This window comes from Rhodnius prolixus, unplaced genomic scaffold (genome assembly GCF_049639745.1).
Source record: "Rhodnius prolixus isolate KJV_2025 unplaced genomic scaffold, Rpr scaffold_6, whole genome shotgun sequence".
Classification (NCBI taxonomy): domain Eukaryota; kingdom Metazoa; phylum Arthropoda; class Insecta; order Hemiptera; family Reduviidae; genus Rhodnius; species Rhodnius prolixus.
Genome location: NW_027411634.1, coordinates 3,588,647 through 3,604,855, shown reverse-complemented (window position 1 = coordinate 3,604,855; position 16,209 = coordinate 3,588,647). Strand labels below are relative to the sequence as shown.

The following is a 16,209-nucleotide window of genomic DNA, read 5'->3' as shown; positions in this document are numbered from 1 at the left end:
CTGGTATTTCATTTAATGGTTAATATTAGAAATTTATAGTAAACTATGTTAGGCGGTTATAGGCTAGACCCGCAAAGCTTAGATGTATTGTTGGATAGTGTATTCGATTCCCGGTCTAGGTCTGGTATTTCATTTAATGGTTAAGATTAGAAATTTATAGTAAAATATGTTAGGAGGTTATAGGCTAGACCCGCTAAGCTTAGATGTATTGTTGGTTAATGGATTCGATTTCTGGTCTAGGTCTTGGATATTATTTAATGGTTAATATGAGAAATTTATAGTAAAGTATGTTTGCTAGTCGCCTCCGTCCACGATACGTAATTGGTAGTTGGACTTAAAGCCTGCCATAAAAAATAGGCATTACTTTACTTTACTCCCAGTCCTAATACATAAATAATGTTGAGATTGATATCACGACTCGTAAGAGGATACCCTTTTTCTGTAGTGGGAATTATCCCTTTTTTTGAATAGCAAATAATAGACAAAGAGGACAGCCTCATTGTTAGTTATGTCAAATGCAGAAATGGTAATCACAATATAGACCCTTCATTCATGCACTTATGGCCGCATAGTTAGGGCTTATCTCTAGAGATCTGTGCTGTGGTGGGGGGTAAGTGGCTCTGAGAGTGAGCACCAGGAAAACCTGTTGGCTGTCCTTGTTCTACGGTAGGGATTTTTTTTTTTTTTTTATCGATAAAATATCCCGCTCCGTCGATATGTCAGTCAGTCCAGTATTTTCTGGCCTGGATGTGTTTATGTGTCCTATAATATAAATTGGATAGTTGCGTAGTTTTGTATAAACACAGAGATGTGAAATCCGGTGGGTTAGAAGTGGGTGTTATGATCAACAGTAAAAGGGGGTAGAGGTGGGTATTTTAAAGGTAACCCACTGGCAAATCACCTCTCTCTCACTTCCATTGACCCAGATCAATAATCTATTAACCATAAACACACCTGTGCTTATCAATACTATGAATACTATGAAATACCTTCTTCACACATGCGTACTTACATAGAAAGATTTATTTTAGATACTTTTATCTTGACTAAACAAAAGAAAAAGAAAAATATTTTAAAATCTAGTACGTCACATCACGCGACTTACTCTCAGTAATAATTCTCAAAATATTTTCTTAAACGGATGCCCTTAAACAAATTTTACTAAATTTCCGGGCCACCCCCAAAAAATAAATGATGACGATCTACGTGTATGCAATTTATATTGTGGGTTATAGAAAAAATGGTATAGGACGTACACTAAAAAAGGAAAAATACATAATAATAAAAATCAGTAAAGGCGAACTATTCATTTAGTGCCACTTCCGGTTTTGAAAGTTTCGAAATTATAGGATAAACAAGTGCCACCGGAAATGTCCACAACCTATTTTTCCTGGGGATAAATTACAAATAACGGTTAAAAAAAAAAATATATATGCACGCTTTAAAGAGAAATTCATCTAAGCCATTTTCTCGTGAAAATCCCCTATGAAAAGTTGGAAAATTCTTGAAATAAAAGTGGCTACTTCCGGTTGAAGAATTAGTGATTTGCTTGTGGAGCAATATCGATAATAATGTTTCATCTACTTGGGTTTTTTTTCCTCTAATCTCTACACTATTTTGTAAATACTATTTTTGTTTTTCCAACAAACTTCGACATGAACGTGATGCTTTTCTTTATCTTACAGAAAAAAAAATAGATTTTCAGTGTACTGTGATTTTCCTTTTTTTTTTGAAAAAACAACATTAAGGCCAATAGGCCTTTACTTCAAGTAGCTTATTAGCTGTGAAAACGCTAATTCGAAAATTTCCACGATTGCAATACTTTATTTTTGAATTACGTAAAACTGGAAAAAGAAAAAAGGGAAAAAAGGAAGAAAAGAAAAACTGAAATTGACAGCGTAGATATCAAAACATTTATTTTTTTTAGTAATAACTCCATGTGGAAAAATTTTTGAAGTTAAAAGCAGTTCAATTTAACATGATTTATGTATGATTGTATTTCAGTTCAGAAAATAGGAATAAATATTTATCTATGTACAAATTTACCTAGCCAACACAGCAGGTTCAGAAAGCACCTGCACAAGGTAGTGCTTATTAGCTCGGAACCGCTGTGCAGATTGTGCCAGGAAGAGGAAGAAACAGCCTCTCACCTATTATTCGATTGCGTTGCAATCGAGAGAGTTCGCTACGATATCTTTGGTACCTTGAGACCAAAGGAGATAATAGCGCAAAAGGAACTGGGTAGGGAAAGTCCTCAACCTTCTTAGAAGAGGAGGTTTCATCTACTAGACTTAAAGGGGAAGGCACAATAAGCCTCTTGGTGGCTGTGGTGCCGTGGGGCATAGGTCCCGTCCCGCCCTTTAAAATCTAAAATCTAATCTACATAGCCCATACCTAGGCCTAGTTAGATGCTTGAATTTTAGGGTATTTTTCTTTTAAATTATTTAAGGCACGTCAACATCTGAGGTTATTGGCGCCCGGAGCTTTTTTCAGTGAACTGCCGGGTTTCGGAAAGTTTTCTCTCATTTTACCGAACAGTAAGCTGTAAGAAGCACCTAGGAAGAGAAAAACCTAAGGGTCAGCAGGTGGATTCGAACTCGGGACCTCCGCGTGGGAATCCCAATACGTTTACTGCACATAGCTAATCCGCTCACTAATATTGGGGTATTGTTTAACGACTAAAAATGTCTCCAGCAAATTTTTTTGCGAAGGATAATTGAGAAGGAAAAGATAGAGGAAGCGGATGCGGAAAGGATGGGGGGAGGGGTAATAACTTTGAGATGATAGAGAAGGCTGTGTATTTACGACACTTCCGGAATTTTTCCCTGCTATCTGTTGATTGTATTTTATTCTTGTTATCCAGAAAGTGAGCAAGATGGAAATCTCTTTCGCTTAAGATTAAAAGAATCCCTAATTTTTTCCAAATTAGGCCGAAATTGGGGACGCAAGATTGGTGGGGGGGGGGGGGGTTATCACATTTGTTTAAAGGCTGAACAAAAGAAAAAAAAAAGAATCCAGATTTGTTTTGGGCGCCAATAAAAACAGGGATCAATTACAAGCATCCGGAAGCCGTACATCAATCAAAGCTTTGGGACATGAAGCCGGTGAACATGAAGCTCTGCATCCCCCCCCCAAAAAAAAAAGATATCATCAATATTATTTTTTAGCGTGAATTTTTTTTTTATTTTTTTTTAGTACGCAGGTCATTAGCGCTTAATATCTTTTTTATTATCTCGCAAAGAGGCTGCAACAACAACTACGAAAAAAACTGACTGACGTATACTGCGCAAGTTTTTTAGGACCATCTGGATGGGGGAAAAAAAAGTGCGCAAGGAAAAGCTTGGCTTGTAAAAGAAAAATTGTAATGTGAAAACTTAACATTAAATCTTTTTTACTTTGAAATTTTATTTTCTGAAAACTGAATTTTTGAAACATTTTTCTCTTTAAAAATTCTAATAAAAGTTTGTAAAACTGTAACATCGATGACGAGATTTTTGCCATTAAAACTTGCGCTGGGGAAAATCTGCGAATGAATCTTAGAAATAGGGAGATTTGCATTTTTTCGGACTGTCAAGCGGCACTGAAGGCCTTCTCTTCCTTCAGAACTACCTCTTCCCTGGTCTGGGAATGTAAAAAGGCCCTAGGTCAACTGGCTCGGCACAATAAAGTTCGGTTGGACTGGGTGCCGGGCCATGTGGGGATTAAGGGGAATGAAATAGCTGATCAGTTGGCCAGGAATGGAGCTAGTACTCCTTTCATTGGCCCGGAACCAGTCCTGGGGATCACTAGGGGTGCAGTTCGTGAGGCTCTCAGAGATTGGATCTGGAGAGAGAACATGAAAAGTACTAGGTGATGCTTCCCGGGGGTCAAACACAGTGAAGAGGGTTACGCCCTTGGCTGTGCAAACAAAGAACCAAAGTGACTCTAGGTTTGGGCAGAAATCAGATCACTCTGATTATAGGCCTATTCACAGGACACGGGAGCACCTGCACAAAGTAGGGCTTATTAGCTCGGAACCGAAGGTAGTGCCAGGAAGAGGAAGAAACGGCCTCTCACCTGTTATTCGATTGCGTTGCAATCGAGAGAGTTCGCTACGATATCTTTGGTACCTTGAGACCAGAGGAGATTATAGCGCAAAAGGAATTGGGTAGGGAAAGCCCTCAACCTTTTTGAGAAGGGTAGGTTTCATCTACTAGACTTAAAGGGGAAGGCACAATAAGCCTCTTAGTGGCTGCGGTGCCGTGCGGCATGGGTGCCGTCCCGCCGTTCAATCTTGTAAAACTGTACAATGCATTGAAATGGCACGTTAGAGAAATCTTAGATTTATTACAGTTTAGAGAAACTCATAGGAGTCAGTTTCTAGGGGGGAAAAACAAAATAATTGAAAACAAAATGCATTTCCTTAAGAGGTATACTTCCGATTGCAGAATTTCCTTCTAACTCCTGAATTTCCGCAAATTCCCTTTACTGCAGAAAGGACTTAGCACCGTAAGTTATATTGGGAAATGCTATTTTTGAGGATGTTCTCCCGCCACCCCATTTTGTAAAGTTTAAAGAAAATTTGTTTGGATATATTTTTGAGAAAATCTAAAAAATAAAAAAGTGAGACTTCCGGTGTGTTTTTTTGATCGTTATGATTCAGCCGATTCCATTCTAAAGAATCAAATTTATAAAATTACAACTTTTCTGCGATTTTTTCGTTTTTAATTAATTTTTTTGAGATAAAAATCCACACACATGGACACCAGGACCAGGATAAATCCAGTTTACCTGTCACAGGAGATCTCATAAGCGGTATTTCCGGTATAGTTTCAATAGTTTCCGCATCTAGTAAAAGTGGAAGACAAAAAAACACAGCTTCTTCACTGCTAAAGCCAAGAACTTAGTCAATCAGTGATAGTCAATCAGTTCTCCATAGCCAAAGCGGAAAAATTCAAGCAATCAGGAAGTAGTCCCAGTTCAATCAATGTCGATATCTCACACAATCGATCGCTAGATCAGATTTTTTTTTATACAAAGAGCGTAGAAGATTTTTCGAGTCACTATGACTTTTCTTTGTACTTACTACTTAAGAAGTAAGTACAAAACATAATTAAGAATAACTCAATAAAACTTAATAAAGGCCACGACAGTACATTACGGTACCAGTCCTCATCATTAAATTCCCAAAATTCCCATCTCTAAGTGCAACAAAATAAGGCGATACTCAATCCAACTGTTTCTACTCTGATTTCAGACGAGCTGTGAATGCTTAAAAGGAGAGCTGGTCTCATCCTACAGGTTGTACTAGCCGGAGGCACTTACAAGGAGGCCCAGAGTAAGCATTTACTTTATTTATTTATTTTTTTTATTAACTTTATTATCTCATTTATTAATTTATTTTTAGAAATATCCCAAATTTCAGTTTACATTATCACTCATATTATTTATTGGCGAATTTCTATTAGTCTAACTCAAACTGTTCTAAAATGTTAGCCGAAAACAGTTTTGACCAAATACTCAAATAAATAAATAAATAAATAAAATAATAACCCATTTCCAAATCGTCCGAACGAGATAGACGATTAATCGAAATAGAAGCTAAGGCTTAAAATAACACATCATTTTTATAAAATCAAGAGTAATACTTCATTAACCACTCGATTCTTCAAAAAGAAAAAAAAAATGCAATTGCTACAAATCGATATATATATATATATATATTTTTTAAATTTATTTTGTAATTTACAATCTGTATAAATATATACAATAAGTAAATAGGAGGTGAATGAGATGAACTGGTGCGGGAAGAGCAGGAGAAGAGAAGCTACCCAGCGGTAGCACTCTCAATCTGAGAGAGGAGAAACGTGAGGAGGAGAATATGATTGGGAGAGAGGAGAGATTTAGGTCTCAGACCTCAAGGAAGTCGCGGGGCCACTGGCGATTCAGTCGTCGAGGAGTATTAGGGATGTCAGAGGAGGCGAGAGACTGTACAAGTGGATTTGAGTTAGTAAAGAGAGCAGTATGGATTTTTTGATATTTAGTCTTGGCTTGTTGGTCTATGAAGGGAATGTTGAGGTCGGTGTGAAGGGTGAGGTTAGTCACCGTAGTAAGGTGCGTCAGCTATTTGTCGTAGGAGTTTTGACTGAAATGTTTGTATAGTCCGTATGTTTGTAGGTTTGGCTGAACCCCACAGCTCTAGTCCGTTAAGTCCACATAGGTTTGAGAATAGTGTTGTATATTAAACGTTTGAGTTCTATGGGTAATTTGGAGCGTCGTCCAAGAAGTCTGTAGAGCAGTTTTGCACGTTTTGTCAACAAATCGATATATTTTGTTTGATAAGTGTTGAGGTTCCTGAATGATTTTTGGATTACAATTTGTCTTTAATCGATAGTTTAGTTCAACATCAAAACTATATTTTTCAAATACATCGATCAAAATTAAAAAAAAAGGTAAGTTATGTTTTTAATAATATTTTTAGTAGCACATTTATATTTTTTAATTTTGACAGGATGTGACGTCAGTCAGTCAATCAGAGAAACTGGCATTCCATTTTTGGGACGGCTTTAGTTGTCTCTAATTGTCTAGTTTCTCTGACTAGGGAAGTATAGTTATAGTATGTCCAATTATCGATATCGATTGTTCGCCGGAAATGTCTGTTTTGAGGGTAACTGAATCCCCCCAAAAAAAAATTATCTTAAAAAACGAATAATACAGGAAACAAACATTTTATTATCGATAGGGAGTGACGTAGCGATCGAAAAAAAAACATTAATACCGGAAACAGCACTTTACTGAAACCATTTTCAATTTTTATGTGTTAGTTTTCCAAAATGCTTTCTTTGATTTTCCTTAAACCTTCATTATATTCATTACGGTTACATATATCAATAACTTATAAAATTTTAATTCTGAATAAGGGCAATTTTAAAATTCTGACTTTAATAAAACGTAATAATTAAGCCTCTAATTCTAAGCTCTTTTTTAAAAAAAGTCCAAAGCTTAGTTTTTTTTTTTAAAAAAAAAGCACCACATTGAATAAATTATTAGACAAATAGAGCCACCATTACAATTAAGCAAAGGAACTAAAGTTTATTTTTCTTATTTCCACGGTAGAGGGTGTTTTACACACGCTATTTCTTGTTGCGGAAGTGCGTCAACAGTTTTTTTTTTTTTTTTTTGGGTGTTGACAAATAATCATTCTTGCAGTCATTGTGCTTTAAAAACTGATGTATTTTTATTGTCTGTGGCCATTTTTAGTTATAGTTCAAATATAGTTGAAACAGTTTTTTTTTTATCTTGGTTTTTAATATTTATAATAATTCATGGTAAAATAGTTTTCAACTAGCAATAATCATAATCTTGACGTGATTAAAATTAATGAATTTGCTCATACAGGCCACGGTAACCGAGCAGTTTTGAGGTTGGTTAAGCCCGCAAAGCTAAGATGTATTGCGGTACTAGTCTATATTCCTAATGGTTAATAAGAGAAATTTTGTAGTGAAGTAAGTTAGGCGGTTAGATGCTAGACCCGCAAAGCTTAGATGTACTGTTGTTTAGTGGATTCGATTCCCCGTCTAGGTCTTGTATTTTATTTAATGGTTAATATGAGAAATTTATAGTAAAGTAAGTTAGGCGGTTATAGAGGCTAGACTCGCAAAGCTAAGATGTGTTGTTGGTTAGTGGATTTGATTCCCCTCTAGGTCTTGTATTTTATTTAATGGTTAATATGAGAAATTTATAGTAAAGTATGTTAGGCGGTTATAGGCTAGACCCGCAATGCTAAGATGTGTTGTTGGTTAGGGGATTTGATTTCCCTGGTCTAGGTCTTGTATTTTATTTAATGGTTAATATGAGAAATTTATAGTAAAGTATGTTAGGCGGTTAGATGCTAGACCCGCAAAGCTAATATGTATTGTTGGTTAGTGGATTCGATTCCCCTGGTCTAGGTCTCGGGGCTTTTATTTGATGGTTAATATGAGAAATTTATAGTAAAGTATGTTTGCTAGTCGCTTCCGTCCACGACACCCAATTTGGTAGTTACTACTTTACTTTTTAGTCCATGGTAAATTTAAATCATATGAACAGTTTAAAAACAAAGTGTTCACACACTATGCGTATGGCACATATCGTACTGTAAGAAAGAGACAACGGTTTTTCTAAAAAACACATTTTTCGACTTCTGGGAACACCAAAACAAATATTTCCATTGAAATTTCGTTTTAATGAATTTGACATGATCATAACACCCATACTAAAGAGGGAAGTAATACGTCAGAAATTACGCCAATTGTATTTTTATCTAGTAACTCTAGCCATGGGTTTATTTTATTTTTTTTATTTTTATTTTTTAGTAACTTGTGTGTGTGTTTTAGCATTGTTTTATAGTTTTAAGTAATCGTCTCTAGTTTCGGCTAGATGCCAGATTAGCTAGTTGGCAAAAGCCGTGCACATACAGCGCAGACGGGCTATTAAGGACAGAGCTCCTGATTTGAAGGCCAACGGACTGGCATCGTATCTACCAACGTGAGTTCATTCACTATAATAAACATTTTAGTGGTAGTTGTGGCTAACATAAATTACACCATAATTAGGTTTTAACATTTTTCTTCATTTAGTTGCGTTTTCTTTTTCTATTTTTCTGTCTTTCTTTTTCTTTTAATCGCCGTAATTTATTCTTAATCTTGCTGTCAGATGGACGAAGGAAGCCATCCCTAGAGAATCTGTGGGAGGGATGGGAGCTAGAAGCGCTAGGGAGCGAGATATTCCTGAATGCTGCTCGCTACTTGACCTAGTATTTTCCTAACTCAGTTCAAAAATTATTATGCGGCCCGCAGTGGGAGAGGTAGAGAGACTGTGACGCGGACGGGACTTCTGGAAAGCCGAGCTTAGTGTGAGCGGGCTTGGAGGAGGGAATTTTGAAATGGATATATCCTACCAAACTTATTGATATCCATAATTGGAATTTAATTTTTTTAATTGTCATCAACCTCCACGATAGACTTTTTCTTTTTGTAATTTACCACTGCAACAGTTGTTGCAACAAGCAAATATGGTAAAAGAAAAAAGAAATAGAAGAAAATCATGAGTGGAGAAGGCACCCAGTGGTAGACTTAAAAGAACTGAACATAACAGACTACTTAAAAAAACTCATAGACGATAGATCAAAACTGTCTTTAGACAACAGAAGACTGGATTTATACTTCTATTTTGAAACCCAACTGGGCGTATGGAATAGAGCTGTGGGGTTCAACCAAACGCTCCAATCTCCAATGGATTCAATCCCCTACAAACTAAAATACTTCGAACTATTTGTAAACGCTCCATTTTATGTCCCCCAACCTGGACTATACACACTGTGACCTTAACATTCCTTTTATCGCACAAGTCGCTAAAACACGATACAGAAAACTCCCACTTCAGCCTACAATCTCATATAAATCCTCTTGCTGGAAATCTTTCTTCTAGAACTCTTCCTGATATCCCGGACAAGGCGTCTTAAAAGACAGTGGCCTCGTGATCTCCTCTCTAGTGAAGAGAGTGACTAACCATAAAATGTTTTGGAGTGTTACCACTGGGTAACTTCTCCACTCGTTACCTTATCATTTATTGCTCTATTGTATCATTGTTACTTATAGCGCTAACGCGCTGATTGTAGCGCTAATAAACGCAAACAAAAAATTGTTATTATTATTATTTAAACATTTAGAATTTTGGTATTTAGTTTTTACTAATGATATCAAACCAGGGAGGGGATTAGCTATGCGGTTAGCGTATTGGATTCCCCCGCGGAGATCCCGGGTTCGAATCCCAGCTGCTGACCCTTAGATTTTCTCTTCCTAGGAGCTTCTTACAGCTCACTGTCCGGTGCTGGAGAGAGAGCACTGTCCGGAGGCCGGCAGTGCACTGAAAAAAACTGTGGGCGCCAATAACCTCAGGACGCGCCTTAAATCTTGAAAAAAAAAAAAATTATATATATATTTACAGACCCTTAGAGAAAAGTACAATCACGACCATAAGAGAGAAGGAATCACGGCCAAAAGAAAGCCAACAGGGGCCGACGAAGGAAGTTAAAGAAGAATGATAAAGCTAACCAAGTGGAAGTGGCCAAGATAGATCGTGAGAGTGGAAAGCAAGTAGGGTGGTCGCTGCCCTAAAGAAAGAGAAGGGTTGAGCCGACAAAGAAAGAGATGGATGGATGGATGGACGACATTACGGGTTGGACCCTCATATGAGATGAGAATTGCGAAGGACAAGAGAAGCGGAGAGAATGGAGGGAGGTCTTTGTCCAGCAGTGGGCCCTTCATGAAAAACAAAACCCTATACAGGGAGAGTGTGAATAAATGAAAGGTTTTCTTTAGTTAAAATTTATAAATTTTCCATTAAATTCCAGCGTTTTTCATTTAATTTTTAAATTTTGTAAAAAATAATTAATTTTGGTTCATTTTACTTTATATCTTTGTAAATATTACGAAAACAAATTTAAATTAAAACTGTCCGGTAGGACCAGTTGTATAAGGGTTGATCGTCAAAAAACTGCACGAAAAAGGGTAACATTGAAAAACACCCAACTTTGACAATTTTTTCCTCTTTTTCATAAAAGATAAAATTCCCAAATTTTCTTTATAATATAAGGCAAACCCTCCTTTATAACTGTAATTTTTTCGCTACAACCCAGATCTAATTGGTTTCGGGAAAAAATTTGCTGAAAATGAGCAAAAACAGCTTTTTCAGAAAATCTTCTTGTTCTTGTTGTTGTTGTTACCTTTTTTTGTAAACAACGTAGCGCCTAAACGCGCGGACCGATTTTCGTGAATGAGGTGTCATTCGAGTCGGAATTTTATGTAGATGTGCCTTTTGGGGGTCTCGACGCTGTACATCGAATGGAAGAGGAGTTAGCCCCCTTTAAGTAAGGCCCCCTCCAAAATTATTATCACTAATTACTCTGTAAATCTTAGCCCGATTTTGATAAAATTAATGTAAACGACTTAAGGGACGGTATTAGATGAATTGTTAGCTATGAATGCTGGACTCCCACGCGGAGGACCCCGGGTTCGAATCCAGCTGCCGGCTTTTAGATTTTCTCTTTCTAGAAGCTCTCTTTCAGCTCACAAGAACGTCAGTATTGCCAACCGTAAGTATAACTACAACCGAAGTACACATTTTAACTGGAATGGACTTTTCTCTTTCTCTGGGTCTTTTTTACGGGAAACGGCTCTTCCGATTTTCTTTTAACTTTGTACGTAGATTCCATCTATAACACTTTTTGCAAAATTCGTGCAAAATATAGAATTTGGAAAGTCCATTTCCTGTCGTCCTGAGATAGGTTCATTTTCGTGTACAATTACACCAATTGGATGTCAGTAAGAAATAAATATGTTTCTAAAATCTGGAGTTTGAAAAAATAAAAATTCAGACACTTCCTGTACCCAAAACTCTTCTGTCAATCTGTCAGTTATAAGAAGACGGAAGTTTATTTTTGTTACGTCATTCTAAGTAGTTTATTTAACTGTTATTTTTTTCTCTCGTACTTTTTTTTGTTGGGTGTTTTTTTATTTTCTTTGTTTTACGTTAAATTTAGAGTGGGAGAAGTAAAAATCAAGAAAATACATTTGCGAGCTCTAATAGAACACATGGCTTAGCATCTATTTCTTCCCTAAATATACACTAAACTACGAAACTTCAGTATTCTCCACCACCACCCTTTGCATATGGGTCCGGGGCCCAAACTTGTATTCTATCGTATCTTTTTGTCTATTCTTAGATACAGATAGAGCAATAAATGTTTGCGTGGTAGTCGTAGTTTGGGATATACATTATGTAATGTATTTGAAGAAGAGTATATATTTATGTGTTAGAAGGAGGAGCGCGCGCCTGCTCCTTACGTTATTTTCCTTATTTTTTTATTTCCTGTTTACCTCCCGTTGTTCCGCTTTTTTATTTTATTTTTATATTCATGTGCATCATATTTTTTTACATAAAATGAAATTTATCGCTCCAAAATGTATCTAGTAAAGGAATATATAAGAGTAATAAATTTACCTCCCCTTATAAGCTATGTGTTTTTGTTAGTATGAGTGTGCCTGTTTAAATAAAAAATTTAAAAAAAAAAACGATAACAAACAGGAAACTATAGCTTAATATCCGGTCATTGCCATAATGCGAATGCAATTTTATTTCATTTTTCTTTATTTAAGGCTCGTCAACATCTGAGGCCATTGGTGCCCGTAAGTTTTTTTCAATGCATTTCCGGGCCACTGGGCAGTATTTTCATGTTACAGACGAACATTTACCTACGATCGGAAAGTGAGCTGTAAAAGAAGCTCCCTGTAACAAAGAGAAAAAAAATCTAAGATCCAGCCGCTGGATTCGAAAAAGCCCGGATCTTTGAGTTGGAATCCAGTACGATTACTTCCGATTTAATTATTGCCCTTGCAATTGCATTATTCACTGAAGATTATCTAGTCCCTAGCGGTCGAAAGTTTGGCAATAATTGAAATTATGACTAAAATTACAAAATTATGAGTAAAATTGGCTTTAAATTTTTCTTCCCTTTGTATTAATGAATTAGTCACCAAAAAGAAAAAGATTAACAATACTCTAGAATGAGGCGCCACGGTAACCGAGCGGTTAGAGGCTAGACCCGCAAAGCTAAGATGTATTGTTGGTTAGTGGATTCGATTCCCGGTCTATGTCTTGGATTTTATTTAATGGTTAATATGAGAAATTTATAGTAAAGTAAGGCGGTTATAGGCTAGACCCGCAAAGCTAAGATGAATTGTTGGTTAGTGGATTCGATTCCCCCAGTCTAGGTCTTGTATTCTATTTAATGGTTAATATGAGAAATTTATAGTAAAGTAAGGCGGTTATAGGCTAGACCCGCAAAGCTAAGATGAATTGTTGGTTAGTGGATTCGATTCCCGGTCTATGTCTTGGATTTTATTTAATGGTTAATATGAGAAATTTATAGTAAAGTAAGGCGGTTATAGGCTAGACCCGCAAAGCTAAGATGAATTGTTGGTTAGTGGATTCGATTCCCCCAGTCTAGGTCTTGTATTCTATTTAATGGTTAATATGAGAAATTTATAGTAAAGTAAGGCGGTTATAGGCTAGACCCGCAAAGCTAAGATGAATTGTTGGTTAGTGGTTTCGATTCCCCAGTCTAGGCTTGGATTTTATTTAGTGGTTAATAAAAGAAATTTACAGTAAAGTATGTTTGCTAGTCGCCTCCGTCCAAGACGCCTAATTGGTAGTTTTGGACGTTAAGCCCCGCCTGAAAAAATAGGCGATTTGAAAAGAAAGGTACTCTGGAATGAGTTTATAAGAGAACGATAGTCATTTGGAGAGAGGTTATGTTCTCCCCCATGCAGTCAACTCTAAAGGCTATCTGGTACAAGTCAACGCATTGGGGGAGTCTGACAATGAAATGGTTATTGGTTAAATATTGCCCGTATTTGGTATACAAACACTAGATGAGAGATAACATCCTGCGTGAACCTAAGAGGTTTCTTATGATATCCTTCAAGCATTTCCAGGAGAATGCCAAACAAAGTGTGGACACACAAACAAAGCCAACAAAGATTAGCCACTCGCCTCAGTTTACTGCGACATTATATCCCAACAATCCACCCTAAATAAAAGGCTACTGTATCCCTGAATAGGATGTTACTTATCGGGGGAGGAAAAAAAAAAGACCAACGTCTGTGAGCTTTAGCCAAGGAATTAAGAGTCTGATTAAAGGGATGAGCTCAAGATTTCTCGTCTTCGGAAGGTCAAAATGTTTCCCTACCGGAGATTGTGGCTGCTGGTAATCTTTACCAGAACTTTCTAGGTTTATTCCAGGGTGCACTGTGGCGATTGAGTCGTCATGCTCCCCTAGTGTCCGGTTGCTACTTTATTAGTTTATTGTATTGGCATCTGGCAACCTTTAGCCGGATGTTTGTTGTTTTAAAGCCCCGATATCTCTGATGTGATGGAAGGGTGGGCGGGGAACAATGGGAACCATTTTGGATTGCCCGCGTTCCTTCCCCTTTTCGGTGGAACCGCCCTTCTAATACAATCTGCAATGGGACGAGTCGTGGGAGCCACAATAGTTCCAAAAAGGTCGCAGTGGCGTGCGTCTTAAGGGCCACCCTATTAAAATCTTGAATCTCTTATCCCTGAATAATCAAATGCATCAGATTGCCCTTTATAAATATTAGGGCTTCATCCCCACCCGAAGAACTTAACAGGATTCCTAAACGGAAATCACTTTCTGCTGATACGTACTTAAAAAATATTGTCAGCATATTAGTAAATAACCCCAGGGGTTATGCAAGCGATGAAAAAAAGAAGTTTTTTACCACTGGGGAGATATGTGTATACAAAAATAAACATATTATATAATAAACTAAGTATATGGCGATATATAGTCGACAATATCCTATCGAAATGAATAATAAGTTACGTAAACAAAATGTTGAAGTAAGCTGTAGTACGATTTTTTTTTTTTTTTTTTTTAACACACATTCTCATACTCTATACGATATAATCGATATTTGTATATAATATTCTGTAGCAATAATAACCTTCTCAAATGTTTACCTCTTTTTTGTTTTTTTATTGCGCTACTATGGGTAAACAAACAATTTTATTACAGTATTATACGATTTTATCTATCTGTGGAATTTATTGGCATTGGAAAAAAAAAGTACTAATCAACATCTTTTGACGTGAATACGTCTTTAAATTTGCTATCATATGGTGGCAATCCAAAAAAACCTAATGATAACAAAATCGGGGGATTCAGTTTGGCCTTATAGTTTCGAATCTATCGTCTACATCCAAAATTAAATTAGACCACTGGATAGCTAAAGGATCAAAGAATTCATTACGATAAGCGAGGAATGTGACGCATCGCGCGCGGTGGAGGGGGAAGCTCTGCCATTTTGAGATCATTTTGCTGCGTATCAAGATTTGCAATTAGTATAACTTTTGACTCGGAGAAGCTACGATGTTCGTTTAAGTTTTAATCGTCAGCTGTCGTCACAATCTATCGATTGTATATAAAACATTAGTGTAAAATAGTGACAGTGAATATAATAAGGAGTTATAATAAAAAAAAATATAATGTCGGCCTATACGCGTCGAAAAGCCAAAACGAAATACAGAGATCATATAAGAGGTTGGAAAGGGCTTCTCAAGAACAATAATGGTAATAATAAAACACCATATGACCGAGTCAAGCTGTGCCTAGGAACTTAAAAGAATGAATGCGGCCGAGCGGATCAACGACGGTGTCAGTACATCTGTGCAGCTGGGGCGGTTGAAATTATGCAAGTCGACGATGATGAAATCGCTTCTACATCGACAACGGACAGTATAGGCATAGATTGTGTTCGATCGTCGATTTGTTTCCTTGATTTCATCCTAAATACATAAATAAAAATATTTTATATAAAAAATATAACACGTTACCTAAACGTATTCACGTACAACACTCGGCCGTGACCATGACGCAGCTACAGTTGTTTTTTTTTCTCACTAAGATGTGCACCATTACTTGATTTTTCCGGAAAAACCAGTTGTAGAACCAGATGTGAGCGATGATTTTGACAAGTTTATTAGAGTTCAATAAATTCGTTTTTTTTTTTGAGGAAATTCTCAATAAAGTTGGAAAAACGATTCTTTGAAGTGGTACTTCCGGTCAAGGGGTTTTCTTTGGCAGACTTTTGGGGGAAAGGAAGTGATTACTCTGAGCTTCTAGCTTTGTGGGGGGGGGGGCGCTTTTGAGGGAAAATAATCATATACATAGAGACCCATTTCTAAAAACTACGTTAATTTTTTAGGGACCTCAAAAAAAACAACGTATATTTCCGGAGAGAACTGTATCTCAAAAAATTTTTGTATGTCCACAATCACTTCCCTTTAACAATAGTAGAAGAAAGAGTAGAAAGGAAATCGTCAAGAATTTGAAACTTCCGGTCTTACAGTTTTCCTTTTAAACTCATGGAATTTTATAGAACATTGGATTCTTTCATAAAATAAATGAGCGCAGACTCTCAATATTTTGACCCTTTTTTTACGATATTACAAGTTTCCGGTAAAAAAAAAAAAAAATGGCACTTCCGCGATATAAATCAAAATATTGGATATAATAAAGGGTAAAAAGGATGGTAAAAAATAAAAGATAAAAATTCTTACAGCCTTATCTTTCCAGAAAATTGATCCCTTCCTTACCAATGTTCTTAC

At 36.6% G+C, this 16,209-nt stretch overlaps 1 protein-coding gene across 2 annotated transcripts in view; it reads left to right on the top strand.

Annotated features, from left to right (window-relative positions):
• Positions 1–16,209, top strand: part of LOC141461337 (uncharacterized) — a 219,519-nt gene that overhangs the window by 80,093 nt on the left and 123,217 nt on the right. The window contains exon 2 of one of the 2 annotated variants that reach the window (XM_074142294.1): positions 5,237–5,317. In XM_074142294.1, coding sequence (XP_073998395.1) covers positions 5,248–5,317 — 70 coding nt within the window. In that variant the 5' untranslated portion in view covers positions 5,237–5,247. Of the gene's footprint in view, positions 1–5,236; positions 5,318–16,209 lie in introns of those variants that run through there. The other variant, XM_074142295.1, reaches the window with a different exon arrangement.